Source organism: Macrotis lagotis, chromosome 1 (genome assembly GCF_037893015.1).
Source record: "Macrotis lagotis isolate mMagLag1 chromosome 1, bilby.v1.9.chrom.fasta, whole genome shotgun sequence".
Taxonomy (NCBI): domain Eukaryota; kingdom Metazoa; phylum Chordata; class Mammalia; order Peramelemorphia; family Peramelidae; genus Macrotis; species Macrotis lagotis.
This window is the reverse complement of record NC_133658.1, coordinates 177578125-177596472: the sequence shown is the minus strand read 5'-3', so window position 1 is coordinate 177596472 and position 18348 is coordinate 177578125. Positions and strand designations below refer to the sequence as shown.

The 18348-nt window shown below is 33.7% G+C and overlaps 1 protein-coding gene across 2 annotated transcripts in view; it reads left to right on the top strand.

The window, feature by feature from the left end:
• LOC141504437 (serine palmitoyltransferase 3-like) overlaps nucleotides 1-18348 on the top strand; it is a 134198-nt gene that overhangs the window by 74769 nt on the left and 41081 nt on the right. For both annotated transcript variants that reach the window (XM_074209436.1, XM_074209435.1), the window contains one exon: nucleotides 4690-4816. In XM_074209436.1, coding sequence (XP_074065537.1) covers nucleotides 4690-4816 — 127 coding nt within the window. The remainder of the gene's footprint in view (nucleotides 1-4689; nucleotides 4817-18348) is intronic.

Here is an 18348-nt window from a genome sequence, read left to right as displayed (position 1 = left end):
CCATCCTTGATGCTCCCCAGAGCTCAATCCATAGTTCCACTTTCTGACTACCCATCCTAAACAGTGTGAATCCACAAATACAATCTTGGAAAAAAATAAACCAGAACAAAAGAAAAAAAAGGAAAAAAAGACCAATTAACCTTACATTTAAATTATAACTCTTTTTTTTTGAAGTATTCTCACTGCCATCAGAGAAACAATGATTTCATAAAAGATCTAGACATATAAAGAGCTAGGAAATTAATAAGTAAGAAGAAGTTTGGAATAATTTTAAAGAGGGTTTTTCAACCTCTTAAAGACTTTAACTTTTCTTCCTTACTTCCACTACCATCCCAGAGCTTTCTGTACACATGGTCTAGTAAATTTGGTTTACTTCCCCAGAACAAACAAGGACTCTCTGCCACCCATAGTTAATCAAGCTATCAAAAAACACTGATGCAATACTTACGTGCTCACACTAGATACAAACTATCATACAAACCCAATACATGATCATTCATTCTACCCCTTTCACCATCCCTTCCTCACCCTTCCAGAAATTTCTTCACAAAACAAAATTAGGAAGGGTTCGGAAACTCATGACTCACATGTACAATATGATCCTAAGGAATGGATTATTCAACTAACATGTCTAATACATGGAGTGAGACTGGTAAAACAGAATGACATTTTACCATACTACTCCCTTCAAGTGCATCTGTCCAGGGTTTCTCAGCTATGTGCTTACCTTGTCAAATGCCAAATCACTGATTGTCTCATTTTCCCATATATACAACCCCTAAAAATGATCTCATCATAGATTGACTCTGAAATCATTCAGTCATTTTTTTACACTAAACATTTTCACTGGCTCTTATAAGTTAAATTGACTACTATAGATTTAAGTGCTATAGGAATTCAAAAGAGAAAGAAATCATTGTGGATTAGTAAACAGGGAAAGCATCACAAAAGAGAATGAGATCTGAGATTCAGATTGATCATTTTGCTCTTTAAACAATTTTCTTTCCCGGTTTTCCTTTCTTAATGATACCACTGTTTTTACAATAACTCAGGCTTGAAGTTTGAGTCATTTTTACTCCTTCATCTGTTATCTGGTCTGTTTTTAATTCATTCTTTCCTCCCATTTCCATTGCCTTTATCTTATCAATCCTATCATCCTCTCCAGATCTACTGCAATAGCCTCTTATCAAATCGGTCCCTGGTTTCTAAATATTACCTTCCTCTAAACCTCTCCCTCACTGATAGCTAAAACTGGCAGCTAATCTTTCCCCAAAATTCCAATTTCATCATATCTCTCTCTTGATCACAGATCTCCAATGGTTCTGCACTGCCTACAAAATAAAGTCCAAACTTCTCAGTCAAATATTAAAAACTACACAACCTCAGCCCATATCTCTGTCCAATTTCATCTCTCACTATTCCCCAATTCAAAGGTCTTCCATTGCAAGATGCCTATATATCATATGTATAATGTATGCATATATATATATATATATATATAATAATCTCCTAATCTCTATACTATTTCCTGACCCTTTTCTCTTGAAATAACCTCTCTCTTCTCTGCCTTCCCAAATGTTATCTATCCCATATGACTCAATTCAAGTATTGGAACCTTCATAAAGTTTTCCCTGATCCCCATTCTTTGCACAACTATTCCATTTATAATCTGGTTCTTAACTGCATTCTACTTTGTATTTTTTTAATATGGTATAAATATAATGTATCTGTATCATAATGTTCATTAGTATATATCTTTTCTTCTCAATTAAATTGTAAAATTCTAGAAAGTAGGATGTGTATCATATACTTCTTATATATTCTTTGGAAGTCAGTCCACACCCATGGATGTATCAATAAACTTTAAATGAATTAATTACTATGTAAAAGAAAAAATTGAAAGCATAATCAATCAACAAATATTTTTCAAGAACTTACTTTATCACTGATACTGAGCTGGCAAGTTACTATAGTTAGCAGGAAAAAAAGAAGCAGCAGAAACAGAGGTGAAAATGCCAAAATAACTTTGATAGAAAAAAAAGTGGATCTGACATGAAAAGTGGATTCCAACTAAAGAATAAAAAATAATATTTCTCAATCCGCCCTGAGCTTTTGACTCCCCATTCTTGTCCTGGTGCCATCACTGGTCTCCTGTCTGGCACAGAGTATTATAAATTACCTCTAGGAACCTACATTAGAAAATGATCATCATTGTCCACATATGAAAGAAAACTTCAAAGTGCTCTTTTTAATCTCAAAAATTTACTTATTTGTTTGTTATTGCAGATATTGTTACTTATATAGAAATCTGTCATGAAACCTTTAATCCCTTTTACAAGACATCTCATGCATTGTTAGACTTGCTCCCATTCCAATAAGGCAACAAACCTAATCACATTGGATTGGGGTGATCCTTTATACATATGTGTGTGTGTGTGTGTGTGTGTGTGTGTGTGTGTGTGTGTGTGTGTAATATCATGTCTGTTGCATTTTTATCATCCTAATTTCTAAATTTATGGACTATTTTATTAAGTCATCTAGGGCTTTCTAAAGACACCAACACTTCATTCCTTCAGTAAATATTTCTGACCAACTCTTCTGTGCAAGTCCCAGTGCAAGTTACATTGTTGGGAACGCAAAGAAGTATAAGATATGCAAGTGCAGTGAAATTCATATAAATAACTAAATTACAAATATCCCAAGCACATCAAACAGAGCTAGATATAATAAATATCATATGACTGATAAAATGTGCAGTGAGAATCCAGGGAAAGGAGAGTGCTTCCAAAATATCATGGAAGTATCAGGGAGAGATATCAAGTAAGGCTTCACGTAAGAAGTGCCCTTTGAGCTGGGTCTTTATGAATGTTTAAATTTAGATAGATAGATAGATAGATAGATAGATAGATAGATAGATAGATAGATAGATAGATGGATGAAGGGCATGCCAAGAAAAGAGAATAGTTTGAACAAATATTTGGAACAGCAAAGTGTAAGAGGTGTTTGGGGAATATCCTGTTTAATTTGGCTACAGCATTCCAATACAGAGGTAGTGGGAAACAAAACTGGAAAGATGAGTTGGATCAAACTGATCTCAAATGATAGGATAAGGAATTTTTGTTTTTGTTTTGGGTGTGCTATGTATTCCACTGAAACTGGGCTACTGGGGGAAGTTAAATGGCAGAATGGATAGAGCACCAGCCTTGGAGTCAGGGAGAACCTAAGTTCAAATCTAACCTCACACACTTAATAATACTTAGCTGTGTGATATTGGGCAAGTCACTTAACCCCATTGCCTTGCCAAAAAGAAAGAGAGAGAGAGAGAGAGAGAGAGAGAGAGAGAGAGAGAGAGAGAGAGAGAGAGAAACTGGGCTGCTGGGTGTTCTACAAACTCACTCACTCCTTTTCCTACCATCAGGCATATCCTCCCTAGAATGTTCTGTTCTCCATTTTCTCCTCCTAATTTTCCTGGAATATTTCCTCCAGATCTCTACTAATTATATATACATGTATGGAGAGAGAGAGAGAGAGAGAGAGAGAGAGAGAGAGAGAGAGAGAGAGAGAGTGAGTCTTTTCATTTCCCAATAGAAATAGCTTCCTTGAATATGGGTAATATAATTTTTTTCATCATTGTATTCTACAAGAAGATTCTTGAAAAAAGTACTCAAATGGCACCATCTAGGAATAAATGCAGTTTTTTAAAAGTAAGATTCAGATTAATCTTTATTTAAATTATTAAAAATTCTGAGTGGAGTCATAATTAATTAGTTTTATCCTAACTTCTTATTTTAGAATCAGGAGGAAGAAAAAAGGTAATGATTTTTTCCTACTAATGAAGACCACCATTTTATTATCAATCAGGTCCCTAAAGTAATATTGATTAAGAATTTTCAATATTTCCCACTGCTTCTGTATAAAAATCAAATGCCTAAATCAACCTGGAATTACAACCCTTTTATAATCTAGTCTCTACTTATCTTTCTCACCTTGTCTCCTCTTACTGACTTAGGAGGCAGCTAGATGACTCAATGGATAGAGTCAAGCACTAGGAATAAGGAAGACCTGAGTTCAAGTGTGAGTTAGAAACTTAGTAGATGTGAGATCCTCAATGAGACGTTTAACTTCTGTTTACCTTAATTTACTGGAGAATGAAATAGTAAACCACTCCAATATCTTTGCCAAGAAAATTCCATGGACATCTTGGTCCATAGGGTCATGAAAGTAGGGCACAACTGAATGGCTCAACCAAATAAACATTGGCCTAGACATTGCATTAAATCTATAGTGTCTATTCCATGCTAATTATTTGGGGAAGGGGGGAGATGTTACTGGGGATACAATGTCAGTAATGTACTGATAACCAATTATATAATGCTGCCAAGGAAAATAAATGAGCCCTTGACTTCAAGGAGTTTTCAGTTTGATTGAAAAAACAAGAACAATTCACATAGGCAAAACTAACAATATTACCTACTATTTTTCCAGTGTGTTTTACATTACTCCTCCCAGGCAGTCTACATTTCAGTCAAACCAGCATACTCTTCTTTTGGCATTGAACATACCTAAAGTTGTTCTTGGGGAAGATTACTACTTCTGGCAACACACACACACACACACACACACACACACACACACACACACACACAAACACATTTATTTGATTTGTATTTTGTTTTTACTTTGTTTCAGGACCTGGTGGATTATTTAAGAGTTCATTCACAAAGTGCTGTTTATGCTACATCCATGTCTGTACCTATAGCAGAGCAAATAATCAGGTCTATGAAATCTATCATGGGACTTGATGGAACAACAGAAGGTAAAACAACAAATGTACATAAATAATATTTACTCTTCCTCCCAAGGATGTTTCTGACATTTTTGTGCCTAGAAAAAGTTCAATCATGCAGAATATATATCTGTTTTTACTTGTATTTTGTTAGGAAATACCTTACATAAAATGAGTTTCTATAAATCGAATTGTTTAAAATGAACTGAATAAATCTAGTGCAAAGAATTACATTTGAATTTGCTATACAAATTCAGGGGTTCAGTGTTTATTTTTATTTTCATACTAGTTTTTATATTTCTTTTGTTAAAGGTATGGTATACTTGTTGGTTACTTTTTATCTCTTAAGATGCAGCTCCATGTTGCCTGTTCTATTAAGCCCTAGGGAAGAAGATAGTAAAAGGAAGATTTACTACTTCCTTTAAAAATAATGATCATTATCACCAGAGAAAAGCACAATGACATATTTACCATGAAGTTTGCAATTTGTTCAATCTATTGCAGCTACTGCTCTACTAAGTCTTTTTTTTTTTCCCAAAGTAACCAAACATCCATAGTTCTTTATCATGATGACCTCATTTTTCCAAATATCTGTTTTATTTAAATTGAAGTGAGGAATGAGAAAACAGGTTGGGAATCCCTCCATTACTTTCTCTTTTCTGTCTAGAAAGCTAACTTACTAACTACCTTACAGGGTAAAGTTACCCAAACCTAAAAAGTCCACAACTATTGCTCTGCTATTGCTATCTTAGGGGATCTGAGGAGACTAGCATTAAAGCCTTCATCTTTGGCTCACTCTGTTGTACAACTGTAATCGAAGCCTGAAAAGCTTTGTTTCATCCTGAGTTTGGGGAGTGATTTGCCAGATCTGTTTCTTGATGAATGTCTTTACTTTAATCTGCAATGCAAAGCCATCCGCTTCAAAGACAGGCAAGCAACAAGAATAAGGTCAATGTTTCTTTGATGCCATGGTTCAAAGATGAAATAGCAGTGCCACTAAAATGACAGTGTTTATGCAAAAACAGCCACCCTTCACTCCAAAGCTAGACTGCGAGGAGGTTAATGCATAGACTGAGGGACTGCAGACAAACAATGGAGAACATATGCACTGTACTCTCTTTTTCATCTCCTGTGTATAATACTTTACAGAGTTAAATGAACTCAGAGAGAAGACTTGATTTTTCATCCTAACAAATGTTGGGTGGCCTCTAAGAGCATGCAAATAATTCTTTGAGGATAGGACCCTTGTCTCATATCTATTTTGGGTTCTTCTCACTTCCCCATCTCAGGTTAAGCATGTGTTGAGAAGTTAATAAATATATATTCATTAGATATAAACAAAAATTATTTTTTTCTCCAATGAAATCTCATAAATTGTAACTTTTCATACCAGCTGGTCTAAATGAATGAAAGATAAATAGAATAAAGATCAAACCTTGTATAGTCACCATGATTCAGTTAGTCAATCCTTCACACTAACTCAAACTGTATTTCCCAGATATATCAAAGTCAAAACATTCAAAATAAAATTAACTATCTCCCAAAATCCAACTTTCTTCCAAACCTCCCTGTTTCTGTCTAAGGTACCACCATTCTTCAAGTCTTTTTTATTCATAAACTCTTCATTCTTCCTCATCCTCCTATTTGGTCAATTAGCAAATCTTGCTATTTCTAATTCATCAGGATCTCTCACATTTGACCTCTCCATATAATTACCACTTTAGACTAGGCCCCGTCATCTCTAGATTATTATTATGGTTTCTTAATTGTTCTCCCTGACTCGAGTATCTCCAAACCCTAGCTTATCCTTCACACAATTCCCAAAAGGATTTTTCTTAAATATAGATCTGTCACTATTACTCCCCTCAACTCTATGTTGTCTCTATGTTATCCTATTGCCTCTAGGAAAATATATAAACTTTTCCTAAAGCAATTCACAACCTGAACTCAACCAGTTTTTGCAGATTCATTGTATGCTATTTTCTAATTCCTAGACTCTCTTATTCAATCAAACTGACCTTTTGCTCACAATTAGTACTAATGTCCATCGCAAATGGTACTTTATTAATGCTTATCTCCCATCTCTGTATCATTTCCCCATCAAAAGGTAAGCTCTTTTTAAAGAGATTATTTCATTCTTTGTATTTTTTTAATTGCCAATGACTAGCATGTAGCAGGCATTTAATAAATATATATTATTTGAACTTCTCATTCTTACTATCAGATAACCTAGTCTCTATCCCCATTCTGTCCCGTTTCTCCTAATTCTACTGTGTTTTCTGAAACATCTCTAGGTCCATGTAATAGATCAGAGTAAATATAGTCCCTCCTTTGTCCTGAAGAACTGAAAAGACTGAACTATTCATATAAGTCCTAAGCAGTCATCAACTACTTCATTTTTCACCAAGGCTGAGGTATGAAGTTAATATTTATTCAAAATGTGACCTACCTCTAAAAGTAGGAAACTGGGGGTGACTAGGTGGCATAGTGGATAGAGCACCAGTCCTAGAGAGTTCAAATGTGACCTCAGACACTTAATAATTACCTAGCCGTGTGGCCTTGGGCAAGCCACTTAACCCCATTGCCCTGAAAATAAATAAATAAATAAGCAAGCAAATAAACAAATGAATAAATAAACTAAAAGTAGGAAGCTGGATATGAAAGCTTTATTTCTCCATCCTTAAAACAACATGAGAATTAAGGCATAGGCAAAAATATATAATTTTGCCTCAATTGTGTACATTCAAGTAAAACTTTAATTGCCCTAGATCTTCCAGTTGACCATCACTCCCATTCTCATCATTGGGTATTCAAAACCTTTTCTTTTCTCTTCAGTCTCTGCAAATTTCCACTACCCACAGTCATCAGATGTCTTCAATTCCTAAATAACTGAGAAAATATACATCCTGTGCCATAACATACCTTTTCTGACCCACTCTACCATTTAAATTTGTCTATACTATCACTTATCCTCTTTGCCTTATTTCTTGTCCCTGCCAAAGTCAAGTTTTATTATCATCTTTCTTTTTAAGAAACCTTTCCTCTAAAGTTATCAATGAACTCTTAACTCCTAAATCTGATGAAATTTGGGGTTGCATCCTCCATTTCCTCCACTGATCTTTCTATACATTTTGGTACTATTGACCACCCATCTTTCCAGATACTCTTTACACACACACACACACTTTATCTCCTGTCTGCCTACTCTTCAGTTTCCCTTGCTGCCTCTTTATCCACCTCTTAATCCTACAGCAAAGGTGATGCCTAGAGCTCTTTCTTGGACCCTCTCCACTTCACTAAAGTGAATCTAATGATCACTTGTGGTATAATAGATGTATGTATATATATATATATATATATATATATATATATATATATATATATATATGTATATATGTATGTATCCAAATATTCAACCCCAATTTCTCTCCTAAGTTGTAATTATAATCATCAATAGCTTGATGAATATCTCCACCAGAATGCAGTATATACATTTCAAACTGAACATGCTCCAAACAACTCAAATCATTTATGAAGCACTTTCTATTGGCCAGCATGGCATTAAGCACTGAAAAGAATTAATATCCTTCCCCTCACCCTCATTAAAACTGTCAGTTCAAACTCATGTTCCTCTCAATAGCTCATTATCCTATCAGTCAACAGAAGTTTCCATCCACTTCAAAATAAACCGTTAATCTTTCTTCTCCTTCACTTCTCATGTCCGGTCAGTTGCCAAATTTTCTCAATGCTAATTCAAAAGCTTTCACAACTGAATGCTTGTCTTCAAGTAGCCTCTATCCTGAGTTCATATCCCTTCTTTCTTAAGAAATTATTCTGATATAGCTTCTTAATTGGTCTTCTTGCTTTCTATCTTTCCTTTCCCCAACCATTTTCCATACAACTTCCAAAATAATTCTCTTAAAGCACATCACTTATTACATCACTTTCATGTTCAAAACTATGCAGCAGCTCCCCATTCTCTATACAACAAACTAATTTCTAACTTTTCCATGCTCCTCTCCTATCTTCTTTTCTAGTCTTGTTTTTTCTCTCTCCTTCATGGAAACTATATTATAACCAATCTCTACTACCTTCTAGTTCTAGAACTGGATACTTCAACTTCAAACTTGATTCATTCCCACAAGCTGATCCCATACCTCAAAAACTTTCCCACCTTATCACCATCTCTCTTACTATTATTTTCCTTAGAAGATTAAATTAGGTGTCACTTCCTTAATAAAATCTTCCTTGATCACCTCAATTGTTGGTATTCTCTTTTTCTCTCAATATTTCATGTATTATGATATGAACCTAGAATGTACCCTTAATATGTGATGATGGTCCCTCTGTCCCCAGATAGACTACAAGATCTTAAAATTAGAGCCAGAAGGAACTGCAGAAATCATTTACACTCTCACTTTACAAATATAGAAACTGAGGTTCTGAGAAGCTAAGACACTTGTGTCTAGGTTGACCCAGATAGTAAACAGGACCTCTGGAATACTATATTCTGTTTGGGGGGTACACATTTTAAGAACATATTGGTTAGGAAGTATTCACAGGGGAACTAGCACGATGAAAGGCTTCAAAACTCATGCCATATGAGGATGGTTGAAGAAAATGGAGAAAGACTTAAAGGAACATCAAAATCCCTAAGAACTTGAAGGGCTGTCAAATGTAAGAGGGATTCGATTTATTCTGCTTGGTGTTGAATGACAGAACAAGGACTAATAGTTCAAAAATGGTAAGTTTAAGCTTACTGTAAGCAAAAAATTCCTAATATAAGAGTTATTCATAAGGATAATGGGATTCCTTCTAAAATGTTGGATCCCCTTTCATTGAGAATACAATCGGACTAAGTAGCTATAGCTGTTGTGATTCTGTACACTGAATTAAATTATTTATACAGATTAGCCAAGTAACCTATAAATGTGAGGAAGTAAAAAAGTGTTTTGGAGAAGTTAGCCAGAATATGACTTATAGGAAAATGATGGGGCAGTTTAATCATTCCTCAGACAAAAAAGAACACTGTGGAGCAGGCTTTCTTTTTTTCTTCAGATAGAATCAAATGATGCTAGTTTGTGCTCTGAAATATATATAATAAAAATGTTCACCAACAGAGGTCCTCCTTAGACTTAGCCTTTCTGGTTTTTATTTACTGAATGACTTAAGTAGTATGCAAACTGTTTCATCTGTGGTGAGCTTGTTAAGCTCTATCTTTCAATACTGCTTATGAACCACATGATCTTAGTAGACTGACAGGAAGGACCCTACTTGACCAAGTACTATTAAATTTAACAATGAAAGCTCTTAATCCACTTCACTATTTTCATTTTTGATTATTGATCCTCTTGGCAACATCACATAGCTCAATAAAGATGTATGGTTATACTAATTTTTTCCATCTACCTTTGATTAATTTATAGAGCTATCATTAATGATAAAGCTGCATCACATAAAATATGATATTTGGATAAAATTAATATGTAATCCTTCCTTGATTTACTCTCCTCATATTCTTAGAGACTATTAGCTTTTTTCCTTGTTTCTTTTCAAAGAGAATTTGTTTTCTAAAATTAATTTTTTTTCAGTATTCAACTAGAATTGAGTGAAAAAACACATCCACATCTCTTAGGAAATAATTTCCCAAATTATCTTTTAAATATAAAGACAACATAAAACAGATAAAACACCATCCAGTTTAAATTTTCCATAAAACTAACATAGAATCATAGAATTTCAGAATAGGAACGAATGTTAATGGTAAAACCTCTAAAAATGAGTCTCATCTATAGTACACTTGGTCTTTAAGACTCTGCTTGAAGACTTTCTGTGATGGGACATATTGTAAGGCAAATCATTTTACTTTTGGACAGAGCTCATTAGGAAGTTCTTTGCCAGGCAGACTAAATGCCTTCCTGTAATTTCTATTAAACATATAGCAGGTACAAGAAATAAAAAAGTGGATAGACAAATTGAGTGCTGTATTGGTAACCATGAAATTTAAAAAGATCTAAAGATATATCTTCCATATAGTAGGTAAATAATGCAAAGAGGAGTTATGGGAAAACATCAATAAGAACCACAAAGGAAAAACAGGCAAAAATGAACCCTGAACAACATTCTTAAAGAAGGTATTTAAATTTATGAAATCACATCTACAGAAATATAATTATCTGTGTTTTTTCCTCTTATTCCTTAAGAAATGAGATAGATAAGGACAGCAGTACTATCTTGTCTAAACTATATATCTTCTCTAATATAGAGTTTGACAAATAGGTATTAATAAATGCTTGTTGAATAGAGATCCCATGATTGACAATATGATGGTCTACACATTTTCTCCTATCTCCATAACTTCTCAAACTTCTCAAACATAGAAATCATACATCAGAGATAAAGCTATTTCTGCTGTCTCTAAGAGCAGAGGCACCAAACACATAGCCTATCCAGAACCAGATTAAAATGTAATTGGGAAATATTTAACAATAAAAATTTTTTATACAACATAGATGATGTTGATATGTCTTCTAAGTATGTGACCTACAAAGATCTTTATGTATAGTTTAGTGACTCCTGTTTCTATATGGATTTAATACCACTAGTCTAGAACACCTAGAGGTAAAGAAGATTGAAAAAATTTAATGATTGCCTAACTTAAGCTCACTCAGCATCATCTCTCATCACACAACCTGATAGTAAGGTTGCACTAGTCAATTAGAAGTGGGCTTACAATAACCTCAAACCTCAGTCTTACCATCCCTCTTTCCTTTAGAGATCTGGGCTCTGGGCTGCAGAATTTTTCTGAGGTTTTGATCAGCCTATGGCAGTATTCAGTGCAGCATTCTGTGCTGCAAAAAATTTCACAAAAGAGCTGAGAAACAAAAGGAAAGGGGGTAGGACACATGTCTGGATTTGAACTAAATACATACATACATATATATATATATATATATATATATATATATATATTTGAACCATAGCTCAGCCCCACATCCTAACAACCTAGAGCTTTGAAGATGCAAACTCCAAATGAAAGAAATCACTCCTGGATTTAACAGAGCCAGAGTGGCAGCACTCTGAACTCCCAGGTCAGAGAACTGAGGAACAGAAAGAAAAGGAGAGCGTGTATGTAGGTGCTATGGCCAATTATATACTCCCACCCTGCAAAAAAATCACTAGGAACAGAGACCTAGGCTAATGAATAATGAATTTGCCAGTGTGGGAGAAGGCTGAGACACTATGAGATCTAACTCCCAAGGAAACTATTATCAGGGAGAGGGAGTCAGTGAGAAGTGAGCAAAAATAGAAAATAAGGGGAAACAAATGGAACTGATCTCAGGAGAAAGAAAACTCAAAAACCTTGAGCATAAACTGATTAATCAATGGGGAAAACCCCTAAAAGTAGAAGGAAATAGGTTCTCCAAATCTAGTAAACAAGTACATTCAATATTTGATGAGACAGAGGACCCTGTGGATTTTGAGGAGAATGTGGAACCTTTACACACTAATCCTGAGTGGATTTGAGGAAAAAAAATTTTGAAATTTTGAAAATTTCAACCTGAACCAAAATAACTGATAGGATAAAGAAACTGGAATCTGTGCTGATAATGTCTCACCAAAGAAACAAAAGAGATTCAAAATGCAAATACAAAAATGAGGACCAATCTAGAAGAGAAGTGTAAAACAATAACAAAATAAAATAAGTTCTTTTCACATAAAATGCATTGATATCAAAATCATAGAGGACAGAGACAATCTAAGGATTATAGTTCTTCCAGAAAAACAAAAGTAAAAAAAAAAAACCTAAACACATAATACAAAAAATAATTACAAGATATATACCCAGAATTCTGAACTCTGAAAATGAAAAATCAGTTGAAAGAATTTATCTCCAGGAAAAAACTCATGATAACAAATTCCAAGACACACAGTGGTTAAATTTAAAAATTCAATTTAGAGAAAAAAAATATCCAAGTAACATGAATAAGATGTTCAGGTTCAAAGGAAAGGAAATAGGAGTAATTCAAGAACATCTAAATGCACCAAAAAATGAAATAATATGTTCTGAAAATCACTGAAGCTCAGGACGCATCCCAGAGTGATTTATCCTACAAATCTGAATTTGTCATACCACAAGAAAGACAACAATTGTTTTAGGACCACAAACAAAAGGCTCAGATACAAATGGATAACTAACATTGATATCATAAATAATGAATGGGTCAGAAATTCTGTGAAACAAGCAATAATGATAAAACAACATACTAAAATTTCTGGGATGCACCTAAAGCAGTCCTCAGGTAAAAAAAAAATTACATCCCTTCAAACACCTATCAAAAAGATGAAAAAGAAAGGATTAATGAACAGAATTTGTATTTTTGAAAATTATTAAGGCAAAAAATAAACCTAAAATAAGCTCTAAATGATTAAATATTGAAAGCAAAATAAATTGAAAACAAAAATAAAAATGATTAGTAAAACTAAAAGTTGGTTCTTTGAAAAAGACTAATAAAATTGATAAAACTTTTAATTAGCCTGATTTTATATAAAGGGGAAAAAGCAAATCAATCAAATAGCAAATATGCAAGGTAAAATCACAACAAAACAAGAAGAAATTAATTAGGAACATATTATGCACTTACATGCTAACAAAACTGAGAACACAAAAATATACTTCAAGAATATAAGATAGCAAACTATTAGAAGACCAGATAGAGAGTTCAAATAATCCAAATCAGAAAATAAAATAAATCAACTGAAAGGCAAATACCAAAGAAAAGCTCCTATTCTAATATATTCACAGCATAATTCTATCAAATTTTTGAAGAGCAATTAATACCCATATCTAGCAAATTGTTCTCAAAAACTCAGAAATAAAGCACCTTACCAGAATCCTTTTATAAGACAAATATAGTCCTAAAAGCTAAACTCTAGAAAGATAAAACAAGGACAATTATAGGTTAATATTATTAAGAAGTACTGATTGAAAATGTTACATGGAATCTAGTAAGGTGTTTGGTTAATAAATAATTGCATACATGCATAAATGAATGAATTAATAGGAATTAAAAATAAATTTCTTACATAATCAATCTGGGAACAAAAATACACCTTCATGGTGTAAAATTACACTAACATTTATAATTACTTTATTTTTTGACTAGACATTGACATCACAAGAACACTGCATTTCAAACTAGAGTCCTATCCAATCAATTAAGGAATAAAACAATTCAGATAATGCAAGATGATATCTTCCCTTGACAAAGTCTAGTTAGATAAGGAAAATAAATTATTTATTTGAATTAACAGTCAATTTATTTGTTTCAGTTCTTTATTTGTCTGGACTAGACACTATACCGTGTATCTGAACTGTTTTCTAAATGTTAATGGATACCAGCTAATCTTAATAGCTCATACTATGCTGTTTCTAACCAAAGAATAGTGAAATGTTTATTCAAATGGAATTTTAGATTTTTCTTCCATTTGATGACACTTTGCATTTATGATTCTAAAGCAAAAAACTTCACATGCATTCTAGATATTACTTAGCAACAAACAATTACAGTCAGTCAAATATTTATTAAAGTCATTATTAAGTGCTGGAGATAAAAATAACAGCAAAAGATAGTCCTTTTGCATTGAGAAACACAATCTAAAAACAATGTTTTCAAAAGGTTGAAACCTTGGAAAGAAGGGATTTCCTAATATAATACAATGAATGAAAAGTAGAAGGAAATTAAAATTCAATAGACTTGACTCCTTGTTTTCACTGCCTATGGTACCAAGTCTCTGTCAATGATGCAGACTTTCTGTCAGAAACAAGCAATAAACTCCAGCAAACAAAAATAGCCTGTTTGGGTCAGAATTTGGGCACTTTATTTTAAACTGTTCCCTTATAATTTGATAAATAGTTAACCTGGAAGAGGATGAAAGAGAACATAAGAAGATAAAGAAGATAAATTCATTATGACTTAAGGCAAATTTGTCACCTCTTTTTAAGGTCTCTTTGGGATAACTACTCCTGGTCTTAATAGTAGTCACCAGTTTCCTTATGGTCTCTCCCATTCTTGTTTCAAAGAGGAAATGTTTAAATTCAAATTTAATCCTAGAAGAAATAGAAGGAAGACATTGTCTTTGGAGTAAAAATGTGATTTTCTTTCACCAGTCATTGGTAGGACATGTATTTTGAACTGTTTTCCCAGTAGAATGGAATGAGTTTACACTATCCATGGTTTTTATATTATGCACTCTTGACTTATGCCATCCATAATCTCTTATTTATGATCATTTACCAAGCAGTTGGTTAGAATTAAGAGTGCAATCCATAAGCAAATATCTAAACAGGCCCACATAGAAATCAAAACTGAATTTTCTCTCAGCACTGTTCTCTTAAACTAAATAATTCTGAGCCCAGGATCCCAGACTACAGAAGTAAAATTAGAAACTATGTTTCTGGATCACTATATATGTTTCTGACTTAATATTTCTACAGGTAGCTAATCTAATTTTCAATTCTTTAAATTGTTTGATTGATTCATTTTTAGGGGTTTCTTTGCAAGGCAATGGGGTTAAGTGGCTTGCCCTCTATCATTCATTTTAAGACATATTGTTGGAAGGGGCAGTTAGATGGCACAGTGGCTAGAGTACTGGTCCTGGAGTCAGGAGGCCCTGAGTTCAGATTTGACCTCAGACACTTAATAATGACCTAGCTGTGTGATCTTGGGCAAATCACTTAACCTCATTGCCTTGCAAAACCCAAACAAAACAAAATAAGACATATTGTTTGTTTTCAAAATACGGTTTCCCAAAAGTCTTAATGGAGTCTTACACCTTAGATTGACTTGTGGATTTTTAACTTAATTTAATTCTTTATTGAATTGCCAACATGGCATAATGGCTAAAGAGCTATCAGTCAGAAACCCTGGATTCAAGTTTTTCTTCTAAAAAACATTAGCTGTATCAAGAAGAGTCATATTAATGTCCCATTGCCCCAGGCAATTCTCTCAAATTAAAATTTACCAAGAGTTCCTGAATTACTTCTGCATTGGCAGCCATAGTTCCCAGAAATTCAGTAATGAGAATATGGGTCCTCATATTCTCCCCTTCAAAGAAAAAAAACACTTATGAGGAGTTTAGAAAACTCTAAAGGGTCTTCACTAAATCTATTAATTATTTAATGATCCAGTATGTTTTCTCTCTTTGCCAGTTGTCAAAATGGATTAAGATAAAGAAAACTGGTGCAGTGGATAGAGTACCCTCCCTGGAGTCAGGAGTACCTGAGTTCAAATACAGCCTCCCATTTAAGAATTACCTGTGTAGCCTTGGGCAAGCTACTTAACCCCATTGCTTTGCAAAAACCTTAAAAAAAAAGATAAAGAAAATTATAAAACGTAAAATATATTGGGACAGAATAATCTGCTGATCTTTAAATTATGTATTAACTGTCTTCTTCATATTTCTTTCATTTCATTTTAGAGTTATTTATGTGTTTGAGTGCATTTGTGTATAGGAATAAAAATAGAGACTGAATCTGTAACTTCAATGATATAGGAACTCTTTAGGGCATGGAATATTGTTAGACTTCTCAGCTCTGACTAGAGGACCTAATGCATATTAGGCATGCAATAAATATTTGCTGAATGAGTGAGTTTAAAATTTTTCTCCAGAAATTAGCAGGTGAGATATTGAAATGGCTTCTGGTCCAAGACTGATTTAAAAAAAAGTGGCACTAGCATTTTCCAGGTGTGACCTTGAACCTCTTCTCTATTAGTTAGAACAGGGAAAACATTTTTATTCTTGGATTTGATGGGTTTAAAAACCGGAGCTACTAAGTAAGGAGATTTAGGGTTCCAGAAAAAAAAAAAAAAACAGTAATTTGGGTGATAACAATTAGCTTTTTTTTTTTTTTTTAGTTTTTGCAAGGCAAATGGGGTTAAGTGGCTTGCCCAAGACCACACAGCTAGGTAATTATTAAGTGTCTGAGACTGGATTTGAACCCAGGTACTCCTGACTCCAAGGCGGGTGCTTTATCCACTACACCACCTAGCCGCCCCAACAATTAGCTTTTAAAAATAATTTTTTCTTCTCTTTTCTTCTTTGCATGGAATAAAGTCACAAATTTCTCAAGCAAAATATTTCTTACCTCTGATGCAGCATTAACTTTGGATTTCAGAATTGGAAAACATTTTATTCATATTAATGGCAAATATATTTTAATTATTCAATTATTTATATTATATAATCAAATATATAAAATATAATTACTATAATCATTATATAATTCATTAATTATTATTTAATCTCTTTAAAAGTTAGCATATACCTGTTATATCATATATAATTATCCCTACTTATAGAAAGAAAAGTGAAAAAACCAAGACAAAAGAAGTTTAGGTGCTAATTATACCTTGTATGTCTACTTCCTTGCTTTAAAGGAGATCACTCTGTATGCTCACATATATTCATAAGTGAAATATGTAAATCCATTTTAGGTGGTACACATATCCATCTTAGATTTAGAGTTGGAAGAGACCTCAGAGGTCATTAAATACAAGCCTCTTATGGCATTGATGAAGAAACTAAAGCCCAAAGAAGTCAAGTGATTTCTTCCAATAGGAAAGAGCAGAATATGAACTCTTTCCACTGCAGTCAGGATACAAACACAAATTTACCCAACTACATTTTTCCTACATACAGATTGGAAGTGGGGCCCCCAAAATAGCCAGAACCCCAAGGAGAAACCCTATGAACAGAAAATTGTACCTCTGCCATTTCATTCCAGGGCATCATACAAACCCTTCATTTCTCTGATCTTCAGTCATCTGTTAAACAAGAATACTGGCCATGCCATAAGAGGCTCAAATGAGACAATTTCTAAGATGTGGATTTCAGAGAACCATAAATCTCATTTAGCAGCTTTAAAATGAAATTTGCTAAATGATACACCGTGCTATATGTCCCTGGGCAAGGCATTTAATCCTTCTTCACTGAAAATCTGTGAACTTTTAAAAAATATTCAGATAGCTATATTTCAGTGTAACTGACTTCCTTTATAACTTTATATATTTTTATTTTATGCATTTAAAAACAGTATTCTAAGGAAAGGCCCATAGGTGCCGATAGACTGTGAAAGGGGACTATGACCTTCCCCCCAAAAAAGTTAAGAACCCCTGTTCTGACTATATAAATTGTGGCACAAGAGCTGATCTGCATAAAGTTTCTACAGAAGAATAAATTCCCAATAAAATCCCAAGATTGCCACAATTTAAAAAAATTTTAAGTATTGTGTAAATTATAAAGTACTATGCAAACATTAGTTTTAGTCTGAAACCCTTTAGTGAATGGGTCCTTTAGTCCATTAGTATATATTATCTCCTTCATGCATTGTCTGCATAGCTCAACATGCATTCTAACCTTCTAGCAAAATAGGGAAGAACCAGCTTGATGTTTCATAAATCCAGTCAGCAATCAGTTGCCAACTACAGAGACAGACAACTAAGCAAAAGAAAAAGAAGGAGGGGAAGGGAGGAGGAGGGAAAGATAGGAAGGGAGGGCAT